The 25,721-nt window shown below is 30.8% G+C and overlaps 1 protein-coding gene across 7 annotated transcripts in view; it reads left to right on the top strand.

The window, feature by feature from the left end:
- Positions 1 to 25,721, top strand: part of LOC139487829 (dynein axonemal heavy chain 3-like) — a 62,516-nt gene that overhangs the window by 9,758 nt on the left and 27,037 nt on the right. For all 7 annotated transcript variants that reach the window (XM_071272984.1, XM_071272981.1, XM_071272983.1 and 4 more), the window contains 38 exons: positions 203 to 254; positions 559 to 736; positions 1,039 to 1,228; positions 1,667 to 1,742; positions 2,172 to 2,291; positions 2,720 to 2,845; positions 3,782 to 3,977; positions 4,492 to 4,671; positions 5,341 to 5,477; positions 5,731 to 5,836; positions 6,179 to 6,357; positions 6,585 to 6,678; positions 7,251 to 7,341; positions 7,846 to 8,036; positions 8,400 to 8,631; positions 9,833 to 10,044; positions 10,533 to 10,624; positions 11,002 to 11,116; positions 11,326 to 11,496; positions 11,972 to 12,234; positions 12,952 to 13,153; positions 13,339 to 13,545; positions 13,789 to 13,903; positions 14,362 to 14,557; positions 15,096 to 15,204; positions 15,494 to 15,784; positions 16,156 to 16,247; positions 16,924 to 17,278; positions 17,761 to 17,983; positions 18,319 to 18,449; positions 18,737 to 19,156; positions 19,851 to 20,012; positions 22,100 to 22,225; positions 22,626 to 22,783; positions 23,231 to 23,311; positions 23,654 to 23,837; positions 24,200 to 24,382; positions 25,089 to 25,315. In XM_071272984.1, coding sequence (XP_071129085.1) covers positions 203 to 254; positions 559 to 736; positions 1,039 to 1,228; positions 1,667 to 1,742; positions 2,172 to 2,291; positions 2,720 to 2,845; positions 3,782 to 3,977; positions 4,492 to 4,671; positions 5,341 to 5,477; positions 5,731 to 5,836; positions 6,179 to 6,357; positions 6,585 to 6,678; positions 7,251 to 7,341; positions 7,846 to 8,036; positions 8,400 to 8,631; positions 9,833 to 10,044; positions 10,533 to 10,624; positions 11,002 to 11,116; positions 11,326 to 11,496; positions 11,972 to 12,234; positions 12,952 to 13,153; positions 13,339 to 13,545; positions 13,789 to 13,903; positions 14,362 to 14,557; positions 15,096 to 15,204; positions 15,494 to 15,784; positions 16,156 to 16,247; positions 16,924 to 17,278; positions 17,761 to 17,983; positions 18,319 to 18,449; positions 18,737 to 19,156; positions 19,851 to 20,012; positions 22,100 to 22,225; positions 22,626 to 22,783; positions 23,231 to 23,311; positions 23,654 to 23,837; positions 24,200 to 24,382; positions 25,089 to 25,315 — 6,463 coding nt within the window. The remainder of the gene's footprint in view (positions 1 to 202; positions 255 to 558; positions 737 to 1,038; positions 1,229 to 1,666; positions 1,743 to 2,171; positions 2,292 to 2,719; positions 2,846 to 3,781; positions 3,978 to 4,491; positions 4,672 to 5,340; positions 5,478 to 5,730; positions 5,837 to 6,178; positions 6,358 to 6,584; positions 6,679 to 7,250; positions 7,342 to 7,845; positions 8,037 to 8,399; positions 8,632 to 9,832; positions 10,045 to 10,532; positions 10,625 to 11,001; positions 11,117 to 11,325; positions 11,497 to 11,971; positions 12,235 to 12,951; positions 13,154 to 13,338; positions 13,546 to 13,788; positions 13,904 to 14,361; positions 14,558 to 15,095; positions 15,205 to 15,493; positions 15,785 to 16,155; positions 16,248 to 16,923; positions 17,279 to 17,760; positions 17,984 to 18,318; positions 18,450 to 18,736; positions 19,157 to 19,850; positions 20,013 to 22,099; positions 22,226 to 22,625; positions 22,784 to 23,230; positions 23,312 to 23,653; positions 23,838 to 24,199; positions 24,383 to 25,088; positions 25,316 to 25,721) is intronic.

Raw genomic sequence — 25,721 nt, 5'->3', positions numbered from 1 at the left:
ATCAGATATATATTTTTAACATTTGCCTTGATATTTTAAGTAAAAGCAAAATTTTGTGTTAAAAAAAAAGACTTTAAAGAACAATCTCCTGCATCATTCATACAAAGATACTTATGTTCTAAACAAGGGGGTTTGGTAGAGTTGAAAGAGAACTGCTATGAATTCATTTGATAATGAAGTATTTTCTATTATAAATTTTCAGTATTAAAAAAGAAAAGTCCAAGAAAATCACCAAGAAGTCCTACATTTAATGGGTAAGTTTTTTTTCATATAAGAACCATCCAAAGTTGTGAAAACTATTCTGTTCACAATTTTTTTACCCAGCTTAATTGTTGGTATATAAGTTTATAACAAAAAGCAGTATTTTCAGCAAACATTTTTGTATTAAAATAAAGTAATGTAAAATTACTATAGATGATATCATTTAAAAAATTAAATTCTAATTGTTCTTGGAAATGCACATAATTTATCAGTATGAGACCACTTTTTTAGATGGCCTAATGTACATTTTGTTAACCTTTTCTCAATATAAATGCTATGATATTGTTTGGATTATAGGACTGCCAATGGTGTTAATGGAACAAATGGAGTGAATGGCCATGATGTGTTACCAGACATTGGAACAGAGATACCACCTAGTAGACCATTCACACCTAATGAACAACTAGACATAATGAGAGCTTTTGAGGATCATGAAATAACAGAAACAGGAGAACCCTCTAGCAGAGACGAGGAAGTAAGTTTTAATTATACATAATATTATCATTTCTATTGTCCAGAATTTTTTAAATGTTTTTAACAGATTTAGATCTGTTCACTATCATTTTATAAGACCTAGTTCAATAAATAAAAAAATGCCCTGTTTTTGAAAGGAAACAAAACAAGTTACTTACATTTGATTTCTGTGACAATATAGTATAAAGATTGAAATAAAATATATATTAATACTTCTATTTTTGTAATGAGTTTTTTGTTTTTTTATAGAGATATTACCATTGCATACACAAGACTTTATTTTGAATGTTTTGTTTTTTACAGAGATATTACTATTACATACAGAAAGGTGTCAAGAGGCAGATGTTAGCTGCGCCTCATCCTGACACAATGAAGAATATCAGATCTCTAGTCCCTCCACCACTCTTATCTAGTACCTCCCTAACACCTATGGTACGAGACCTGACAGAGGAAGTGCAGAAGGATTATGAGTTCAGTTTGAGGAAAACCATTGGTAAAATTATTGTTAATTTTGTTATCATTAATTATTTGACCATATAGAAATCATGTTTGAAATTATTTTTATATTTTCTGTGGAATACTGGAAATAAAAACTTTATACTGAATTTGCGTTAAAGGTAATCCAAAACCTTAGAGTTATATAGAAAGCTTTCTCCCAGGAACACTTGATTTGTCTATTTCATGATACACCCGAATGCATGCATCTGATATACAAAAGTAAATATTTGCAGCCTTCTTATGAACACAATTTCAAATATGTTTGGTTCTTATGTACACTAGAAATGAACTTTTATTTAGTACCAATTCATTGTACATTCTTTCGGTATACTGGATCTATTGCAGTATATTACGAACAGGAAGCCTTGAAGCCTGTGTCACTTTAATGTTGTGTTTTGCATTTATTTCAAATAAGAATTATTGATAATTTCAGTTGACTACATTTTAAAAGATCCAACAGAAAAAGAAAGACTGCACATTGCATGGACACCAAAGCCTTTCCCTCACAGGTAAATAAAGTATAGGATGTTTTGGCTAAATATTTATGATTTGAAAGTTTTTTTCGTGCTTATTCATAAGATGTGTTTGTTTGAGATATAAAAATAATAAGATGTGGTATGGATGCCAATTAGATAACTATCCAGGTCAACAATGAGAAATACTCATACTGTAAAAGTTTCTTAAAATGACAAATGTATTGAATTGACCTGATGCAGGATAAGATATATTATAGGGGTTTATTCTGATCAAACTTTCCCCTTTTTATGATAAAAATAAAGTTAGTCTAAATGTATTTCACTTTTAGCGGATTAAGTTAATTTCATTTTTAAGATAACTTTTGTGTATTTTTAATCTATAATGAAATTTTAGATGGATGTACAAAGCAAATTATGTAAACACAAATCTTTGTATTGAATGTTTCTTTATTATATTCATAGAGTCATTAGAGCTCCAGTTCCATGGCATGATAGCTATAGAAACATGAAAGACACGAACAGGATCCATCTGTTTATCACAAATCCAATAATGTTAAAACTGCAGGATATTTGGTTTGATGAGTAAGTTTTTGTTTGATTTTTAAGTTCATTATTTTCTATGTAGACATATTTAGGATAGTCTGACTATTGATGTACTGTAGCCTAAGCATTCATGAAAGAGTTAAGGAGTCACTATTTGTTGGTTTATGTTGAGATTGTTATTGTATAAAAGAAAAGCTGATGTAATTCTTTATATTTTAATGCAAACAAACATGGAATTGAACTAGAAACTGAAATTCCTGTGATTTATCTGATCATCAAGTGGAAAGTAAGGAAGAAAATAGTTACAGTTAAGCTTATATTAAAAATTAATCTATCATTTGTTATTATATGAAGGTACATTTTGTACTATAAATTCAAATTTTTTCGAACTGGATGTTAGAAATAAAAATGACTAATCCATTAACTAATTCATTATCCTGTTTTAACAACCATTTGACTTTTTACAGATTTAATGAATTGAGATTTGTAAACCTGAAAGAACTAAATGAAGCAGATTTACCTTTATTACCCTCAGAGTTTGAATCTTTGGTTAAGAAACAATGTTGGGAAGCACATGAAGTTCTGAGAAAAAGGTAGGATAGTATTTATCTTAGAAAAAACTTGTGTTTAAGGTGGTATGGGAGTCTAAAATAAAAATGATAGAATTTGTTCATACTTTGCCAAAACGTTGTATCTATTGATACATGTTGAAAAATATAATAAAAATGATAGGTCACCGCGCATTTTCTCAAGCTACAGGACGGGACAAAATGACACATTTTGTATGGATTATACAGGAAAAAACACCATTTTGTGATTAGAAACTAAACAAAATGATAGAATTGTTAAATACTTCAGGAAAAGATAGCTTTCAGACACTGCTTTGAGAATATCGAAAGAAAAGATAGGGTCACCGTAAGTTTTTTCCGGCTAAAATACAAAATAGGAAAATTCCATACAGAATCCTTCAGAAAATGCACTTTTTTAAAGTTACCTCCCCTTAAAATGCCAATTTAAAAAAAAAAAAAAAAAAAACCAACCAAAAATAATTAACATTTGCAAAAATATCAATATTTAGAAGTTATATTCTTATAAATTGGTACTTTTAAATGAAAATGTACATTAAACATCTGCATTCCTGCATCAAATTTTGCTAACTTGATGGAAAATCTGGACCTTTGATTCTCTGTTTTTTACAATCCAAGATGGAGGAAGACACCCATACCACCTTAATTAATTATTTACGATTTTACCACCAATACATATTATATAATCATTTATTATCATTATGGTTTTATCTAGATATACATTGTGAAGTACTATGTATTTTCTGATAGCAGTCTTATAAATGGTTTACCCCAAATCTTTTTATATATATATATATATAAATATACAAAAAGGAAAAGCCAAGTCTAACTGTTTTTTTTTTATTTTATAGATAAGTACAAAAAATGCATTAAACATTTATTTGATTTCTGTTAAAAAAATGAAAACTTTGACTTTGCTAAACTCTTTTCCCACTTTTTTAGCTGGATTCCAAACTGTGCCAAGTTATTTGTTGAACACAATGAATTATGGGAAGACCTTGTGCCTCCAGATGATGATGACAACACAGAACTTGTTGAGGAATTCTTTGCCTGTGTTGCAGGTCTGATGTCTATACAACTGAGAGGAATGGTCATCAATTCTCTCGCTGACTTCCTCAAATTCTTTGCAACTCATAAAGTAAGGATATTTGATAAATTTATCACCATAGAATACAACTTTGGTTATATAGCTGTTTCTATTATTCCATTTTAGGTAATTTTTAACAGAGCTCTAAAAAAAATATAAAAATGTTTATAATAAAGTGTTTAAAGATGATCATTAGTGTTCATTGATAAGACCAAATTTAAGCTTGTCTTCAGCTAAAATATACACAGAAAAAAACTTTTCTTAGTCCTATCAGGTGGTAATGCAATTTTAACAAAAGTCTCCAGCCATGTTATCCACAAAGTTTCTATTGTCTGATCTTTACTGTCACAAGAAAAATGATGTCTTCTCATAACCTATCGGATTGATATTCAATTATTGCTGAACAACAAAATTTCCTCTTTTTTTTTTCCTTTCCTTTCTTTTTAATAGAATTGGTAAATGAAAATGAGATAAGTAATATAAATTTTAGTTAACATTTGTAGATTTCTCTATATATAAAATTTTATAGCCTGTAGGATTACATTTTGGTTCTATTATATTTTAGGAAGGAAATGATTTTGAAGAACCATTTGATGAACTGAAATACTTAGAGACATCAATGATGATAATTAAATTAAAAATTGAAGAACCTAAGATTATTTTTGATCCTGCTTTCAAAGAAATAAGAGACATTATACTTAGATGTTTCTCTGAGATTGTGGCTAGTGGGGACGGATTAACGAGGGTAAGCACTGACTTGATCTAGTTACTCTGTAAACTATCATTGTGAATGAACACGTGTTTCTGGTAAAAATGTTTAAGGACAAATGTTTGATGAAGCAAACACGATATGACACTGTAGAGACTTTATACATAAAATTATTTGCATAACAGCGTGTACAACCACAATACTTATGTTGGTAATAATCCTGATCATATACCTTTATCTTTTTTGTCATCAGCTATTAATAACCATGATTTTACGCTCATTCAGTCTGTCAGAGTTTTTTCTAATGGGGATTTAAATAGAATAAAAGAGTTAATTACATACAGAAGATAAAAAGAAAATTTAATTATTCAACATTTGAATCAACACACAAGGTTTAGTCCTCTGCTAGTTATTAGTATTATTTGTTTTTTGGAGACCCCTTAGTTTAAATGTCTATAACATGTACGATATGACAAATGGGCAATTCAGATGACGTTTACCTAATCTGACCCAGTCAAATGATAATCATGAGCGTGCCAAGAAAATGATCTTGTCCATGCTGTTATGAAACTGATTATAAAAGATCAACAAAGTTTGAAATTATTGTCATACAAATTTTTGGGCAGAGAAATTTTAATTTACAATTATAATTTACAATATTGACTTTTATTTCATATTTTTAAACTTTTACATGTAATATTATAGGTTGAATGTGAGTTGTTTCCAGACATGAGAAGTAAGAAGTTACTGTTGAGAACTGTCAAGATTGAGGAATCTTTAGTTGTAGAATATGTAGACAAAGCTATGGATATATTCAAAAATAACACTGTGGGACCACAGAAGTAAGTCAACATTTCTATAGTATATTTAATGGACAGTATTGTTGCCAAGAACTTTTAAGCTTAATTATACAACTAATTGAAAATTTCAAACACTATGTATAAGAGCTTTGACTATTAAATGAACAAAAAACTCAAACTAATTCACAGAATGTTTACATTTCACAGGTTTAACCTAATGGTTTTTGGTACATACTGCTGTGTAAGGTTTTTTTACTTGTTGATTATGACATGAAAACATTTTGTGCATTTCTAGGTATTTGAACACATACAAGAAGTATGCTAACTTACTCAACAATGAGGCTGAGCAGGAAGTTGCTGCCTTCCTCAGAGAAGATCACTCAATTGAAGCTTATAAACAGGTATGTTTCATATCAATGATATAAAACTTTGCTTAAGACTTATAAAAGGATTTTTTTGTATGCCAATTTCCTCAAGGAAAATCACTTGATCAGAACTTACAGACAGGTTTTTTCATGATTAGTCGTTATTTTGAGTTTTTGGTAATAATTTTGTAAAAATTTGACCCATTGGAAATGTGAGATTTTTTCTTATATCTCTAAATCATAATATGATATAATATTATATATCTGTCTATATTTTCTTTCAATAAAATCACTGAATCTATTAAATTGGAATAAAAAGATTGAAAATTAAATACTTTTGTAAGCAGTTTACAAATACATTAATAATTTGTGTTACAGAAAATCATAGCCTTTAACAAACTAAGAGAAGAAATAGCTTTATTGAGGATAACTGTTCCACTGAGTATGTTCTGTTTGGACTGTGTAGCATTGAATGATGATTTGTGTGGTAGAGCAGAAAGACTGAAGGATAAACTGGTCACCAGACAAATTGATGATAACAGAGACATGAACAGAGCGTATGTATTTATTTTTAAATAAAAGAGTTGAGACAGTTTTAACTTTTTCGGTTTCGATCTTATAATTTTTAAAAAGAATTTTATAATATTAGCACTAGAACCCCCTATAAAATGCAAGATAAGTACCAATTCACTTGTAGGTTAATAATAGCTGTAGGATGAAATATTTTGGAAAGGATATTGAACAAAAATCAATCAATCAGTATATGACGTATCTTTTATTTTAGTTTGTGTGAGAAATATGACAAAATGGCAGATAAAGTAAATGAAACACCCAAAACAACACAAGAACTTGTGGAAATACAGGAATACTTGAAAACAGTAAGTAAAACCTTATCATCACATTGCTTTAAGAAAGTATAAACTTAGATGATGTGTTCCTCTTTTTGTTGAGCCTTCGACTTTTGTCAAAAAAGCAAGACATAGTGATCCTTAATTCTCTCATCGGCGTCGGCGCCCACAAATATTCACTCTGTGGTTAAATTATTAAAACTTTAATAACTTTCTTAAACTATCCTGGATTTCTACCAAACTTGAACAGAAGCTTGTTTATCATTATAAGATAGTATCCAGAAATAATTTTGTGAAAAAAAAAATCCTGTTTATCCGAATTTTAATTATAAATCGACTTAGTCTTTGTATCAGTTAACATAACATACAGTCTGCAGTTAAAAATCTTAAAACATTTATAAGATTCATAAGGTAAGCAAGACACTGGGTTCCGCGGAACCCTTACAAATTATTTGATAATTTTATTTAAAGTCAAAAACTAGTATTACAATTTAAAGGTTATTGAGCAAGTGAACACTTTTTGAAACTTTCTAGTCTAGTATTGCTAAGTAATAAGATGTTTCGTTGTTTTTAGCTTATGTTTATTTTATTTACCCTTTTAGTCCCAGGAGGTGACAGTGTATAAACTAAAAGATGATATAGAGGATGCCAAGGATCGGCTCATGTTTCTGTTGGATTATGCTATCTATCCAAGTAAGTTATCTTCCTCTTAAGGTCATTTGGACTTGATACTTCATTTCTGAAGTAATCTATATGTCTTCCAAAATAGGAGAGAAATATAACATATAAAAAAAGAAGATGTGGTATGATTGCAAATGAGACAACTCTCCACAAGAGACCAAAATGACACAGAAATTATCAACTATAGGTCACCCTACGGCCTTCAACAATGAGCAAAGCCCATACCGCATAGTTATAAAAAGACCCCAAAATGACAATGTAAAACAATTCAAACAAGAAAACTAATGACCTTATTTATGTAAAAAAAGCATACTTGTTATTACAAAAGAAACATGTTTGTATAATGATACAGATTTCCAATCTTTGTTTAACTTAATGTTATTTTGACAAGGTATGATAAATTTTTAAAATATTTTTTGTTAGCTTAATAATTCATAATCATATAGAGCTAAAAGATGGTAGTAGAAAAAAAAACTAATTGATGCTATATGTAACAACTTAAATATCTTTTAACAGCTGAAGACCAGAAGTTGAACACACATGTATTCCACTGGCCAGATCATATTAAGAATGTGTTTGAGATAGCTCAGAAGATTATCCTTAGTAAGAGAGATTCCATTGAAGATGAGCTTAAGAGCAGGGTTGCCAAGTTTGAGGAGAAATTGAATGATATGATGAAAGAAGTGGAATCTTTCAAGAAGAAAGAAGTAAGTTTGACTTTTTAATAGACAAGAGTGAATGAAATTTGTTCAAATAGCATCTGGTTGAATTTGTAAAGATTGTGTGAACAGGGTAATACTACTGGTGATGTTAATTGCTATATGCTAGATTTTACTTAATTTCACAATTATACTCAATATACTGTTGTTTCATAAAAGTAAACCCGTGCAATACAAATATTTTAGATAAATATTGCAATATTTGAATGGATTTCTCATGACCTGATGTTAACATTTGAATCTGTATATGAGAAATTTTTAAGGGTATATTATTAAACCCTGTGAAATGTTTAACCTTACTCAGATGCAGATTGTAGTTCAATTAAATTAATATACTTACCTATTTTTTAGTTCCTGAGTGAAGATGCCATGAGAAACAACACTGAACAGTTGGCTACACTAGATACAAACTTAGTAGCAGCACGTGATGAACTAGAGGGTATCAATGATGAGGAGACATTACTAGAATGGGAACAAAGTTTCTTCCCTCAGTTACAGCAGATGTTCACCATGAAAGAACCATATGAAAAACTATGGAATACTGCTTATTCCTTCCACCAGAAACATGAGAAATGGCTTAATGGTAAGTTGTTAGAACATTAAGAACAATATAAAAACTGTTGAGAACCATAAAAAAAATTATGGAATACTGCTTATTCCTTCCACCAGAAACATGAGAAATGGCTTAATGGTAGGTTGTTAGAACATTAAGAACAATATAAAAACTGTTGAGAACCATAAAAAAAATTATGGAATACTGCTTATTCCTTCCACCAGAAACATGAGAAATGGCTTAATGGTAGGTTGTTAGAACATTAAGAACAATATAAAAACTGTTGAGAACCATAAAAAAAAAAAAATATGGAATACTGCTTATTCCTTCCACCAGAAACATGAGAAATGGCTTAATGGTAGGTTGTTAGAACATTAAGAACAATATAAAAACTGTTGAGAACCATAAAAAAAAAAAATTATGGAATACTGCTTATTCCTTCCACCAGAAACATGAGAAATGGCTTAATGGTAGGTTGTTAGAACATTAAGAACAATATAAAAACTGTTGAGAACCATAAAAAAAAAAATATGGAATACTGCTTATTCCTTCCACCAGAAACATGAGAAATGGCTTAATGGCAAGTTGTCATAACATAAAGTACCATTTAGAAAACTATGGAATAACTCCTGCTTTGTACTAGATGGACATGCTTTACCTTAATTTTAATATGCTTGTACACAAAGTTAAAGTCTATAGGAAGAAATGTGTTGAGCTGACACATTATTCTGACTATAGTAAACAAGTCTTTGTATAAATAAGGCCGTTAGTTTTCTCGTTTGAATTGTTTTACATTGTCTTATCGGGGCTTTTTATAGCTGACTATGCGGTATAGGCTTTGCTCATTGTTGAAGGCTGTATGGTGACCTATAGTTGTTAATTTTGGTCTTTTGTGGATAGTTGTCTCATTGGCAATCATACCACATCTTCTTTTTTATATTTGATCATATTCTTAATACTGCATGCCTTAGATAGTGGAAAAGAAGTTGGAACAAATTTTCAAGTGTTTGGTTCAACCTGACAGGATTGAACCTTGACCCCACACTTTGCGTAAGCATTGTTGTGTTAAAATAATGTATAAATATCTTGACCAAGTTGCAATTGATCATAAATAGTTTGAAATAAGGATGGTTTATTATTTTAATGACACAGGTAAATAGCATGTTGTGTTTTGTTTTGTTTTTATCTGATTTTGTAAAATGTAAAATTTTATGAATTAAATATGTTTCAGGAGCATTCCAGGATTTGAATGCTGAAGAAATAGAGAATGATGTTGGAGACATGTGGAGACAGATGTACAAGTTAACAAAGACATTCAATGATCAAGCTGGACCACGTAGAATAGCTGATAATGTCAGAGGGAAAATTGACAAGTTTAAACAACATCTACCAATATTATCCACAATCTGTAACCCTGGAATTAGGGAGAGACATTGGCAGAGGGTGGGTTTAGTTTATCAATTTATTAATTACTAATGATATATTTCCTTAATTGGATGCCCTCAGTGCCTTTTTCATTAGTAAAGGAAAAAGGGTGCATCGTTTGTTTGTCTGTCCAAATTTAGGGCCAAATTAATTAAGCATCTGCATGACAGAGATGAATGCTATTTGTCGATTTATCAACATGTTTTTAGTGGTAAAAAGTGGCCATACAAATTGGATGATTTGATCAATATTTTATAAAGGAGTTGAAAAAGTTTTTTGTGACTCAAAGCAATAACAAGTAATCTACCATTGACATTTTGTCATAATCAACATCTTTAGTAGTTGGAACTTTAGTCCTTTAATAAATTAGTTTGCCTCAACCTTTATTCACTGTATGAATGAAATGCAATGAAAGATTTGAATGTGAGTAAGAATTATATTAGCTCCTCCATATATTATGACGCATTATTAAATGGCCTAACTTATGTATTGAAATTTTTTGACAGATGAGTGAAATAGTTGGGACAGATATCAGACCAGTTGATGGAACTTCACTCAGTAATATGTTAGAGTTTGGTCTCACTAAATTCCTGGCACAGTAAGTATTAACATCATGTGTCATATAGGTTATGAAAATTCAAAGATAAAGATTCAGAAAGATAAAATGTAATTGAGGAATTATGCGAAATACAGGAAAAACAGAATGAAAACATCTTAAATCACCCCATGTTCTTTATGTTAGGCAACGAACTGAAGAAAACTCAATAAATCAAATGTTAAGAACACATAGAAAGTTTGATGATTGGTAAATAGTGCTGAAGATCTTTTTACTTGCAAAATATTGAAACAATTACAATGGAGTTACTAGACAAATATAACCACCATGAACAATGTTGATACACATATCTTCACTTAAAGATATGAGTAAATGAAATTTTGAAGTAAAGATCTTAACTAAGAACTGGTTATTTTCAGATTGGAAGACATAGGAGCATCTGCAGCAAAGGAGTTCTCTCTAGAAAAAGCTTTGGAGAAGATGAAGATTGAATGGAAAGACATGGCCTTTGAGTTGATTCCATACAGAGAAACAGTAAATCACATTATCTATAGTCTGAACATTTTTCAAACATAGAACGTCAAACATTTGATAATATTTTTAAGTCATTGTCCCTTTTGGAAAAGAATTGACAGGGTAAAGGAAAGCATAACAAATGGTTAAAATCAAAAGGAATGAAATTATTTTTTAAGACAAATTTATATCAGCAATGACATACTGAGGCCTAATTATTTCATTTTCAGGGAATCAGTATTATGGCTGCACCAGATGACATTCAAGTACTGTTAGATGATCATGTTGTGAAAGCTCAGACCATGAGAGGTTCTCCATTCATTAAACCATTTGAAGTTGAGATGAAAGAGTGGGAAGAAAAGTTGGTACTGATGCAAGACATCCTGGATGAATGGCTCAAGGTAAAGATGAGAACTCAGTTCAAACTTGACTTCCTTTAAAACTTCCTTTTTAAGTTTTGATAGATATGTTTATATACATATGTTAATGCTTATAGTTTTATGGTACTGATTTAGTTTCAGATGTGACAAAAGAAACACTTAACTTATACTATGAATTCATTATTATTCCAAGAATACCATTTTTTTTGTGGATTTCATGGGTACAGTTGAACCACAAGTTAACTGTTTAGCTAAGAACATATTTTCTGTAATCTTGTATGCAGACTTTTGTATACAAATATCTATGTAAATATTTTTTTCTTCTTTAGTCCACTAAAATAGATAGCCAGGAAAATAAATGAATCAATAGTAATCGAAATCTTTAAAAAATATTTATTTCCTCATGATAGCTAACCTATATAATGATAGTGTAATTTCTGAAATAACCTTTATATGAAGACAAGATAGCCATAACATTAATTGTATGATATTACAGTGTCAAGCCACATGGTTGTATTTGGAACCTATCTTCAGTTCAGAGGACATTTTAGCTCAGATGCCTGAAGAGGGTCGTAAGTTTGGCATTGTAGACAGTGTATGGAGAGACATCATGACTGAGGCCATCAAAGATCCTAACTGTCTGGTAGCTACATCTCAGAATAACATGTTGGGACGTCTGAGAGATGCTAACAACCTGTTAGATGAAATCCAGAAAGGATTGAATGCATATCTAGAGAAAAAGAGATTGTACTTTCCAAGGTAAGATAACCTGGGTGTTTTTGTATGGTCAGAAAAAAACTGAATATAAGCTACTGTATTTTATGTATATGTATACTAGTGTTGAAGACCGTACCTTGACCTATAATGGTTTACTTTTATAGAATGTGACTTGGATGGAGAGTTGTTTCATTGGCACTCATACTACATCTTCCTTTATCTATGACATTTAAAATCTTGTATAACAGTATTTGAAACTAAAAGTAATAATATATATGAATTTTAAAATCTGTTGGAGAACACCAGTTGTACCCATTTTTCTTAGTCTCTTGTGATCTTAGAACTAGAGGTATTTTTTGGTCAACTGATTATAGGTCAACTGATTACTGTAAATTCAGAAATTAATGTGTGCATTTATTATTGCGATTTTGGCAACTTTATTTTTTGCTATAGTGAGAAAAATCCTGTTTAATTCATATAAAAAAAAATCAAAATGTGATTTTAAATTATTGTGATTATAACCCTGTTGCATTTTTCGCAATAATAAAAACATTGCAATAATTTCTGAATTTACAATACACTACACTACATAATTATTTGATGAGCAACATACCAAGTCTATTGATCAGCTTTTCTTAATGATCACATGTAAGAAACTTTATAAATCTTGTAGGAGACAATTTTAGAAGTAGGATTGGATTTTCTTCTTTATAAATAAGTTGAATTGATTTATCAGATAATGTCTTCTTTGTCTTTCAGATTTTTCTTCTTGTCAAACGATGAGTTATTAGAAATCTTGTCTGAGACAAAAGATCCAATGCGTGTGCAGCCTCATTTGAAAAAATGTTTTGAAGGTATCAGTAAACTGGAATTCACAGAAAACCAGGAAATTGTAGGCATGGTCTCAGCAGAAAAAGAAACTGTACCTTTCTCAACAAAGATCATACCTGCAAAAGCAAATGTAAGTTTCTGGAAGTTTTGCATTTTTCATCATGCATAATATACAAATGTAATTTTAGTTACTGGAACTGCCTCCCACATAACATATAGATAGATAATTTAATAACTTATTTTTTTTTTATCCAATAATTTTTGGTGTCATTTTTTTATATCATGTGTAAACTTATGTATCTGTTTCCATGACAGGGTATGGTAGAGAAATGGTTGTTACAAGTAGAAGATGTTATGATGAGCAGTTTACGTAAAGTTATAATGGACTCTAACGCTGCCTACAGTACAACACCTCGTAATCAATGGGTAGTAGACTGGCCAGGACAAGTTGCCATCTGTGTAGGCTCTATATGGTGGACATCAGAAGTAACAGAATCAATGAAGGAACCAGATGGAGTAAAGGTTTGTGCTTTGAAATATTTATTTCTAGTAACATAATGTGTTAAGGATCTTGATCAATTTAAAGTTATGCACTTTGTTATGCTGTTGTTGATTTGTTAAATTAAAAACAAGGAAAAAATTCAGCTTTTAACATGAGCAAACAAGCTCCTTGATTTAAACCTAATGTTACAGAGTTTGTAGATATATACAACAGTAGAAAATTATAATTCCTGTTTTTATTAAAAAGTATATTCTCTTTCACAGAAATACCATTTAAAGTGTAACGGCCAGATCGACCAGATTGTCCAACTGGTGAGAGGTAAACTAGATGCTGGAATCAGAGTTACCCTGGGAGCTTTGACTGTAATTGATGTACATGGTAGGTTTTCATGTGATGATTTATCAAAAATATGTTAATTTGGTTTACGATATGAGGGTTGTGTCACATAAATGCATGTCAAAGAGGCAAAATATTCATATAAATACAGCTAGTATGTTAATTTAAAGGGTTCATGGGTTTATACAATTCACTTGCTGAGAAATGAACATTTTTTTCTTAATAGATGTTTTATAAACATAATATGGGCATGGTTAATATGAAAGATACACTGCTGGAATGAAAGGTTTACAATTAATATTGAAATGTAGTGTTCCCTTCAATTATCAGACGGGAAGGTATGCTCGCATTTGAAATTTCTTACATTTTAACACTTTTCTGACATTGAAACAGCAACCCAATAAAACAAAATATTTAAACTTCAACATATAGGTACCTACAAAAATCAAACAAAAGATGTATTAACTTGAAAAATAAAAAGATTTATTACTATTTTTCAGCTCGTGACGTTGTTGCCCAGATGGCTAAAGACAATGTATGCAGTCCCTTTGATTTTGATTGGCTAGCTCAGTTACGTTATTACTGGGAAGATGATGTGATTGTTAGAATGATAACAACAGATATCAAATATGGTTATGAGTATCTGGGTAACTCAGGACGTTTGGTCATTACACCACTGACAGACAGGTGTTACAGGTAATTCTGGATTCCTATCATGATCAATATCTTTTCATTTAGTTGATGTCCTGATTTCTGGTATCATGCTTTTTTCTGTGAGTAAGTTGAATATTTTAATGACTTATAAATCTTGATTTTTGTCTGTGTTCTGATCTCTAGTATTGTTGAAAAAGCAGCTGTATGTTATTCTAACACATTAGGAGGTTTATGAATGCAAAACTCCTACAGTTTCCAGGTAATGGTTCCTTAGTAATATTCAGAAATTGTGTTAGTTTCTGACATTAAACATTATCTGTTTGACTTGTGCCTTACACAATTTGTGTTTATGCAAATAAATATGTTTATACTAAACATTGTATGAAATTGATTACTGATTAGACAACTATCCACCAGAGTATAAATGAAGTGGTAGTAAGCAATTTGAGGCCACTGTTTCGTCCTTTAACAATGAGAAAAACAAATGCAGTAGAATCAGCTATTAAGGCACCCACATAAATCAATTCAAACAAGAAAGCTAACTACCTTTTTTGTAACAAAACAATTGTGGTGTTTTCAGAACTTTAATGGGAGCTCTGAAGTTGTTCCTTGGTGGAGCCCCTGAAGGTCCAGCAGGTACAGGGAAGACAGAGACTTGTAAAGATTTAGCCAAAGCTGTTGCCAAACAGGTAAAGTTATCTCATAACTTCTATTTCAAAGTTCCAAGTTAATTTTTTCTTAACAGATTTGTTTTTTTCAGCATTTTAAAATTGTGAAACATAATATAGAACAAGTATAGTGTAATTAAGGAAACTTTTAGTTAGTTAAGGTTTTTTTTTAAATTTTTCTAGAGATTAATATACTTCAAAGATTATTACAACTGAAATTTTATTTAGAAGCTAAAGTGTTTTCTTTGTTTAATTCGTGTAAATAATTTTTTTTAGATGATACCCTAATTCCTATCTGTTTGTATTTCAGTGTGTGGTATTCAACTGTTCAGATGGTTTGGATTACAAGGCAATGGGTAAATTCTTCAAAGGTTTAGCCCAGGCCGGTGCATGGGCATGTTTTGATGAGTTTAATCGTATAGAGTTGGAAGTATTGTCTGTTGTGGCTCAACAAATTCTTAGTATCCAACAGGCTGTAGCAGCAGGACTAAAGAGATTTATATTTGAAGGGACAGAATTAGCTCTTAATCCTTCCTGTACATGTTTTATTACCATGAACCCTGGTTATGCTGGCCGACAGGAGTTACCTGATAACCTTAAGGTTTGTATTTAAACATTAGAAGAACCACAAAAGTATCTAGTAGTCAATAAGTACTAAATCATCCAAGTTTAGACAAGTTGTAATTAAAGATGAAAGAGACAACAAACGAATCTTCCATAAAAATTACCCAAATTCTGTAACCATAGAAACTTATTGATAGATAGAACCAAAGACAACTTGTTCCTTATGTAATCTTTGATAAATATGAAAAAGATGTTGATTACTGATAGTTTTGCAGTGTTAAAAATCATCTGTAACATTTCATAAAAATACTTTTTTATTTCACTGAAAGAAATATAAAACTATATTTAAGAGATACATATCATAAGTCAAATTATTATATATAACAATATTGAATCAATCTATTTCAGGTATTATTCAGAACAGTAGCTATGATGGTGCCAGATTATGGTATGATTGGGGAGATCTCATTGTACTCTATGGGATTTGTAGATGCCAGAAGGTAAGATATAGATATTTACCATGGATAGTGCTTTTTATCTACATTTCAGCTTGATTTTCAAAGATGTGTGAAACATATTTTTATGCCCCATTTATGGACATTTTGTTTTCTGGTTCATGCGTCCGTTCATCGTCCATCCATCTGTTCGGCTTCAGGTTAAAGTTTTTGGCTTAAAGTTGTTGGTCGAGGTAGTTTTTGATGAAGTTGAAGTTCAATCAACTTTAAACTAAGTACACATGTTCCCTATGATATGATCTTTCTAATTTTAATGTCAAATTAGGGTTTTACCCAAATTTCACGGTCCACTGAACATAGAAAATGATAGTGGGGATGGGGCATCCATGTACTATGGACACATTCTTGTATTTTTTAAATCTATCCACCAAAGACCCATGGACAAGAGTGTAAACAATTACAGGTCTCTGTATGGCCTTCAACAATGAGCATTACACATACTATATTGTAAGCTATTAAAGGCCCCAGGATGACAAGATTTGAAAAATTATAACATAGAAAACTAACATTGTGAATTAAGTTAAGCCATGTGTTATGTCCAATAAGCTGTTTTACTAAAGAGAAATTATGGATGATGAAATGATAGATTTTATGATATTTTCTTAACAGAATGGTTGAAATCTTCATTATTCTTTATTTTTAATTCAACTTTCGATTTCAGTTTGGCAAACAAAATTGTAGCAGTATACACATTGTGTTCTGAACAATTGTCATCACAGCACCATTATGATTATGGAATGAGAGCTGTTAAATCTGTATTGACTGCTGCTGGTAACCTCAAACTCAAGTACTTAGAAGAAGAGGAACCAGTCCTTCTGCTGAAAGCCATCATGGATGTCAATCTTCCTAAATTCTTAGCCCAGGACGTACCTCTGTTTGAGGGTATTATTTCAGATCTGTTCCCTGGTGTGGAATGCCCTAAGCCTGATTATGGTTTATTCATGGAGGCGCTTAAAGACAATACAGTCAAGAGGCATCTACAACCACATCCTTGGTTCTTGGATAAAATTATTCAGGTGATAATTGTTATAATTATTTACTGTAACTTTTGATGACATTTTTTAAGAGTTATTTTAGTGATTAACTGTTTAATTAAGTATAAACTAAGATCTGAGAGATTGATTGTTAAAAATTAACAATATTTATGCAATAACCCATGTATTGTATAGAGAAAGAAGCTTGATAAACTGTATAAATTATTCGTTCAGATGATGTCGATAATTTGAAGCTATAATTGCACTCATGCAATATGCTAAAATGTTGCAAATCAAATTTTTTGAGTGAATTATAATGTTGCTATGTAATATATTCATTTATACCACAATTGGAATCCAATATCCATTAATAGATATGATATGTTAGCTTATGAAATTCCATTGACTTATCTTAGGTCCTGATACAATAATACACATAAAAATGTAAGTTTTCTATACAGGTTCAGAGTCTTTTCAGTGTTTTCACAATTGAAAATTAATGAAATGAATAATGTATTTGACAGGTATATGAGATGATTTTGGTACGGCATGGTTTGATGATAGTAGGAGAACCATTAGGTGGTAAAACACAGGGATGGCAAGTGTTAGCCGATGCCCTCTCAGATCTACATGCCTCAGGACAGTACCCTGAGTTTAAGACAATATACAGAATAATCAACCCTAAAGCTATCACCATGGGCCAGCTGTATGGATGTTTTGATCCCGTATCTCATGAATGGACTGATGGTATTATATTTATTGAATTTAATTGTAATTTTGCATATGTTTGATATTCTGCTTGGAACTTGAATTTTTAACCAGGATTTGATCATACATTTGTGTGATAAGAGTTAAATGATAAGTTGAGGCACCAAAAAAAATAAAGAAGAGTTCTTTGTTTTTATTGACTTTTTTACTCAAACTTTACAGCATAAACTAAACATGAAATGTTGTACCTGTTTTTATAGCATTTGTGCAGATATTTGTAATGCAACTATTTAAAAGTAAAATGATTAAAAATTATCTAATATTGCAAATTTTAGATGATCATAACAGTGATAAGACATATTTTTATGTTCCAGGTGTACTTGCTAATACATTCAGAGAATATGCCAGTAATCCAAATGATGACAGGAAGTGGATTCTATTTGATGGACCTGTGGATGCTGTGTGGATAGAAAACATGAACACTGTATTGGATGACAACAAAAAGGTTTATAAATTTCTATTTATTTTTTACAAAAAACATTCTTCACTATCATGTATAAAAATGTATTAAAAATAGGATTTAATTTAGAAAATTTCAAACTGTTCTATATCCAAGAACTGCACATTAAAGTCACAATCTTATGACAATAAGGAAAGAGACCGTGAAAAATAAAGGATAGCAGATAATGACAGTTGTTATATTGATAGTCTTTTTATAGACAATGTTAAATGAATTGCTGGTGTTATTATGAAGTGAGATATCTAAAATGACTGTATTGTGTTTTTTTACAGCTGTGTTTGATGAGTGGTGAAATCATTCAGATGTCTAATGTTATGAACCTGATATTTGAGCCTGCCGATTTAGAACAGGCTTCCCCTGCTACCGTCAGTAGATGTGGTATGATCTACTTAGAACCCCACCAGCTGGGCTGGAGACCATTTAAAGAATCGTACATGATGTATGAACTTCCCCATAACTTATCACAGGAGGATAAAGACCTAGTGAATGACTTGTTTGAGTGGTTAATTGACCCATGCTTATACTTTATTCATAAGAAATGTAAAGTGTTTATGACGACATCAGACATGCATCTGGTTCAGTCTTTGATGAGGCTGTATACATGTCTATTGGACGAGATTAAAGATACATGTGTCAAAATGGAAAAAAGTGATGGAGAAGAAGAACAAACAGATATACTTACTAAACAACAGGTACAGTTTTATATAAGAAATATTTCAGTGTTCATTTGTGTTTATATTTCAATAATTTAATTTTGGATGTAACACGTCTTTTATTGACTGACAGTGTTATGTCTATCAGCTCGTAGATGTAAAAAAAAATTGTAACCGTGACGTCATCAACATTTTTTCCTAGTTTGCTCACGGCTTGAAATGGAATTTAGAATTAAATTATAAGGAATGACTATAATATTTAACTGTCTATTGGAAATAACATAAAAAAATGTGGTGCACACTTTGAAATAAGACTCTATGTGGGTTATTCAGTGTACATCACATTTTTTATGTTATTTCTTCATAGACAGAACAAATATTAGTCATTCCTTAAATAAAACAGGAAATAAAGTTGAGGAAATTGTGATTTATGTAGCTCCTACTTCTCTCAAATATCCTCACAATTAAAAAAAACATTGCTTGGTTTGGCAATAAAGTGAAGAAGAAAATCACACTATGTAAATTAATATTGGAAATATGAAATACAAATCAACATATATGTATGGATTTCACACTTTAAATTTGGAAAACTAATATAATGGCAGTTAAAAATAAATTTCTATACAGTATTAATTGGATGATTATGCATTAACTTACTTCAAGTTTTTGCTGAAGAATGTCATTTGTTATATTATTTATACTAAGAGATGACAATAACTGGTTTATATTTCAGATAACATTATGGTTACAAGGATTGTTTTTGTTCTCCTTGATCTGGACTGTAGGAGGAACTGTTGCTGATGATGGACGTAAACTGTTTGATACGTTCTTCAGAAATATTGTCAGTGGTGTAGATCCTGATCATCCAAAACCAAAGTCAATCAAAATTACAAAGGTTTGTTTACAATAAAATACAATCTAAAAACTGACTGCCTTAAGTTCTGGAATCTCATTATACTTGCAAAATATTTCTAGCATCAAAATTACCAAGGTTTGTCACCAATTAAACTCGTCATTCTATATAAAATGACCAAGGTTTGTTACCAATTAAACTCCTCACTCTATATAAAATGACCAAGGTTTGTCACCAATTAAACTCGTCACTCTATATAAAATTACCAAGGTTTGTTACCAATTAAACTCCTCACTCTATATAAAATGACCAAGGTTTGTCACCAATTGAACTCGTCACTCTATATAAAATTACCAAGGTTTGTCACCAATCGAACTCGTCACTCTATATAAAATTACCAATGTTTGTCACCAATCGAACTCATCACTCTATATAAAATTACCAAGGTTTGTCACCAATTAAACTCCTCACTCTATATAAAATTACCAAGGTTTGTTACCAATTAAACTCGTCACTCTATAAAATTACCAAGGTTTGTCACCAATTAAACTCGTCACTCTATATAAAATTACCAAGGTTTGTCACCAATTAAACTCGTCACTCTATATAAAATTACCAAGGTTTGTCACCAATCGAACTCGTCACTCTATATAAAATTACCAAGGTTTGTTACCAATCGAACTCGTCACTCTATATAAAATTACCAAGGTTTGTTACCAATTAAACTCGTCACTCTGTATAAAATTACCAAGGTTTGTTACCAATTGAACTCGTCACTCTATATAAAATTACCAAGGTTTGTCACCAATTAAACTCGTCACTCTATGTAAAATGACCAAGGTTTGTCACCAATTAAACTCGTCACTCTATATAAAATGACCAAGGTTTGTCACCAATTAAACTCGTCACTCTATATAAAATGACCAAGGTTTGTTACCAATTAAACTCGTCACTCTATATAAAATGACCAAGGTTTGTTACCAATTAAACTCGTCACTCTATATAAAATTACCAAGGTTTGTCACCAATTAAACTCGTCACTCTATATAAATTACCAAGGTTTGTCACCAATTAAACTCGTCACTCTATATAAAATTACCAAGGTTTGTCACCAATTAAACTTGTCACTCTATATAAAATTACCAAGGTTTGTCACCAATTAAACTCGTCACTCTATATAAAATTACCAAGGTTTGTTACCAATTAAACTCGTCACATTATATAAAATTACCAAGGTTTGTTACCAATTAAACTCGTCACTCTATATAAATTACCAAGGTTTGTCACCAATTAAACTCGTCACTCTATATAAAATTACCAAGGTTTGTCACCAATTAAACCCGTCACTCTATATAAAATTACCAAGGTTAGTCACCAATTAAACTCGTCACTCTATATAAAATTACCAAGGTTTGTCACCAATTAAAGTCGTCACTCTATATAAAATTAGCAAGGTTTGTCACCAATTAAACTCGTCGCTCTATATAAAATGACCAAGGTTTGTTACCAATTAAACTCGTCACTCTATATAAAATTACCAAGGTTTGTCACCAATTAAACTCGTCACTCTATATAAATTACCAAGGTTTGTCACCAATTAAACTCGTCACTCTATATAAAATTACCAAGGTTTGTCACCAATTAAACCCGTCACTCTATATAAAATTACCAAGGTTTGTCACCAATTAAACTCGTCACTCTATATAAAATTACCAAGGTTTGTCACCAATTAAACTCGTCACTCTATATAAAATTACCAAGGTTTGTCACCAATTAAACTCGTCACTCTATATAAATTACCAAGGTTTGTCACCAATTAAACTCGTCACTCTATATAAAATTACCAAGGTTTGTCACCAATTAAACTCGTCACTCTATATAGAATTACTGCATCATGTTCTGGAATTTCTCTTTTTACTTTTCTTGCGTAAAATTGCAGTGTTTTGACATGCTTCACAAGATCAAATTTCTCACACATAATTTGAATATTTTTTTTTAATGTAGAACATATAATTTATGTAGTTTGCCATTTTATTTGTAATATAAGTTATATGATGGTTGATAAATTATGCGGAAACATTTAAAAATTCAGTGCATAAATAAAACTATTTTTTGTTTGATGATTTCAGAGTAACATGATTCCAGAGAGATCCTCAATATATGATTTCTGCTTTGAGAAGAAAGCCAGTGGTAACTGGATTGAATGGATGGACACATTAGATAAAAATAAACTGATAATTCCAAAGGATGCAAAGGTAAGACTATCTACAACAAATGGAATTTTTTAATGACCTTGACTGGCTATACAGCCCTTGCATGGTCGGATGAGACTATCCCAGCATTACAGATGCTTACGAAGTATAAATTACACAAGATATTTTGAGAAAATCATTTAATTGTTAAGAAGTAATGTTTACTTGTATACAGATAACCAAAATCTTTTCTGACAACTAGACCAAAGACCAATTTTCAATCATTTTTTGTATGTGTCTTACTTACTAGTTAGATTAAACATTTACTAGTCTGGTTCATTGGACTAGTGGCTAACAGTGCAGACAATCCTTCGTAGTTTCCTCAAAGTTGTATACATATGTTACTGACAAACTTAATAACTGAACTAACTCCCATGTTTCTCATATTTGTATATTTTTGTAGATTAATGAAGTAATTATACAGACCACAGACACAGCCAGACAAGCTTTCTTCCTGACTACATACCTTCCACATTCACAGCCCATGTTGTTTGTTGGGCCTACTGGTACAGGAAAATCTGCTATTACAAATGGCTTCCTTCTAGATCTACCTAAAGACCTGTAAGTTTTATCATTGATTTGAGAAAAAAAGCCTTTTTAATGGAAAAAAATAACATATATCTAATTTATAGCCCATAGTAACACTAAATTATTATCTTTTTGTGGTTTCCTGTCTTCTTTCGGATTTCAACTGCCTAGTTTGCCACAAAGGGAGACTATTGGAGTATTCTGAGCCTTTGATTTCATCTGCATGTCTTAAGACCTCATAGTTGACCTATAGTTGTTAATTTCTGTGTCATTTTGGTCTCGTGGTGATTTGTCTCATTGGCAATTATACCACATCTTCTTTTTTAATATATATTTAAGGATACTGGTTCTCAGTTACACATTACAATTCAAATTTGATTTTCCTTTGATTTTGTTAATTTTAATGTTTATACAATACTTGAAACATTAAAAAAAATATTTACTTGAAGAAATTCTACATTTTTTGTTGTATGTTTATAGGTATATGCCAAACTGTATCAATTTCTCAGCCAGAACATCAGCCAATCAAACACAAGATATTGTAATGGCTAAACTTGACAGGTAAGAGTAAAATTATTGATCTAAGTGAAAAAAAATTAGAATGGAAATAGGGAATGTGACAAAAAGCCAACAACCCGACCAAAGAGCAGAAAACAGCCGAAAGGCTACCATTGGGTCTTTAACAATGTGAGAAATGTTTATGTATTATTATCCTGCACTCAGAAGACTATATATACCATTCAACATGTATGGTAACTTTTGGCCTCATTTACATAACATTTCAAAAAAACTTTTCCTGAATCTTTTAAACCAATATTGGTATCATATTATATTTTAATTGCTCTGGAAAATTAAAGTATGAATTACCTTTCTAATGATGAAAAAAAACCATACAATTATCAGGAGAAGAAAAGGAGTGTTTGGTCCACCAATGGGAAAGAAATCTGTCACATTTGTTGATGACCTGAACATGCCAGCTAAAGAGAAGTACGGAGCTCAGCCTCCTATAGAGTTATTGAGGCAGTGGTTAGATCATGGACATTGGTATGACAGAAAAGATACAACTAAAGTTTTCCTAACAGACGTGGTATGTATCAGACAAAAATCTTACAAATTCCTATAACTTTGCAATTCAGAAAGTGTGCTAATGGCACAATTTTACTTAAGCATGAAGTATTGTTTTGTATAAAATAATTGATAGGTATATAGGATATTTAAAATGATATGTCTTTTAATGATTTCAAGGCTGAAAACCAAAATCTTTGTATTTTCATGTAACCTCTCTGATGCTATAATAACATTTATTGTGACTTCGTGGATAGAAGTTTTCTATAATATTGTTGAATTTGAAATTTACTTCAAATGTTGCATAGATAATCACACAAATGAATGAGAACTGTATTTCCACTTTTGTAAAGTAAATTGTCACAAAATAAAAATATTTTTCAGCTACTTGTAGCAGCTATGGGTCCACCTGGTGGAGGTAGGAACGATATTACAAGTCGTTTTACCAGACATTTGAATGTTGTATCAATAAATGAATTTGATGATTCAACAATGACCAGAATTTTTACATCAATAACAGATTGGCATTTTGCCAATTTTGAAGGATCGTTTGTAAGGAATGGAAAGGTAAGATTATTATTGGAAGTAAAAAAAATCTAGATAATTTAACCTTGCTAATTTCATTTGAAAATAAATCATGAGATTTTTTTTATACCCAATTTATGGGCATTATGTTTTTTGTCTGTGCGTCCGTTCATCCATCTGTTCGTTCATTTGTCCGTCTATTCCTTCTCAAGTTTTTTTGTCAAAGTAGTTTTCGATGAAGTTGAAGTCCAATTAACTTGAAACTTAGTACACATGTTCCCTATGATATGATCTTTCTAATTTTAATGCCAAATTAGAGTTTTTACCCCATTTTCACAGTCCACTGAACGTAGAAAATGATAGTGCGGATGGGGCATCTATGTACTAGGGACACATTCTTGTTTTTTATCCATCTCCTTAAAAAAAATTAAATGTTTGCTTGCTTTGATGTGATATTAAAAATGTGATTTAGTACCTTTCTTTTTCAAATTGAGATTTTGATACAGAAACCCATGTTAGATTGATTTATTGATTTTTGGTAACTTAAAACATCCATTGAAAAACCAATTAGATACTTAAAAGTGTTACATGTATAGAAATAAGAAATAATTAGAAAACATGGAACAATGGGAGTTAGGAAATGATGTGAAGGATTAAAGTGTAAAAATATTCTAGCTTCTGATCATGGAACATAAGTCCGAACTTTTTTTTAAAAATTAAATATTCAATCTTTACTGTACTATTTCAGTTATTGGTAGCCGCTACAATGGGAGTATACAAGGAAGCTGTTTTAAATTTCCTTCCAACTCCAGCTAAGAGTCATTACGTGTTCAATTTGAGAGACTTTGCTCGTGTAATTAGAGGTGTACTGCTAGTGCCTTCAACCCATTTACAGGAAGCAGATAAACTTATGCGTTTGTGGGTGCATGAAGTTTACAGAGTATTCTATGATCGTCTTATTGATCATGAAGATAGGTAAAATCAAGGATTTTTTCCAACAATTATTTTGATATTGCAAATTTTGAATATATTGAAATGTTTTTGTCAGGGGCATTGTAATCTATCACTGTATGTGAATTTTCTACCATCAAGCATGTATAACAATTTCAAAGTCCAATATTGATTATTGATTATAAAATAGTTTGAGAGAAGCTTTTTTTTTTAATATTAGATGTATGTTTTGGTAGAATAATGTTTTGTGTTGCAATAGAATAGCTATCCTACATCTCCTTAAATTTAAATTGGTTTTGATGTCACTTTGTTGATAATCACCCAAAGTTTTATGACAAAGTTTATTTTAGTTTTTATTTGACTTGGAAATCACTATATTTCAATGCAAGAAATGTAATGTATTCTGTATCAATAGTATTGGATTGTTTTA

This window comes from Mytilus edulis, chromosome 9, assembly GCF_963676685.1.
Source record: "Mytilus edulis chromosome 9, xbMytEdul2.2, whole genome shotgun sequence".
Classification (NCBI taxonomy): Eukaryota; Metazoa; Mollusca; class Bivalvia; order Mytilida; family Mytilidae; genus Mytilus; species Mytilus edulis.
This window is presented reverse-complemented; position numbering and strand designations above follow the sequence as displayed.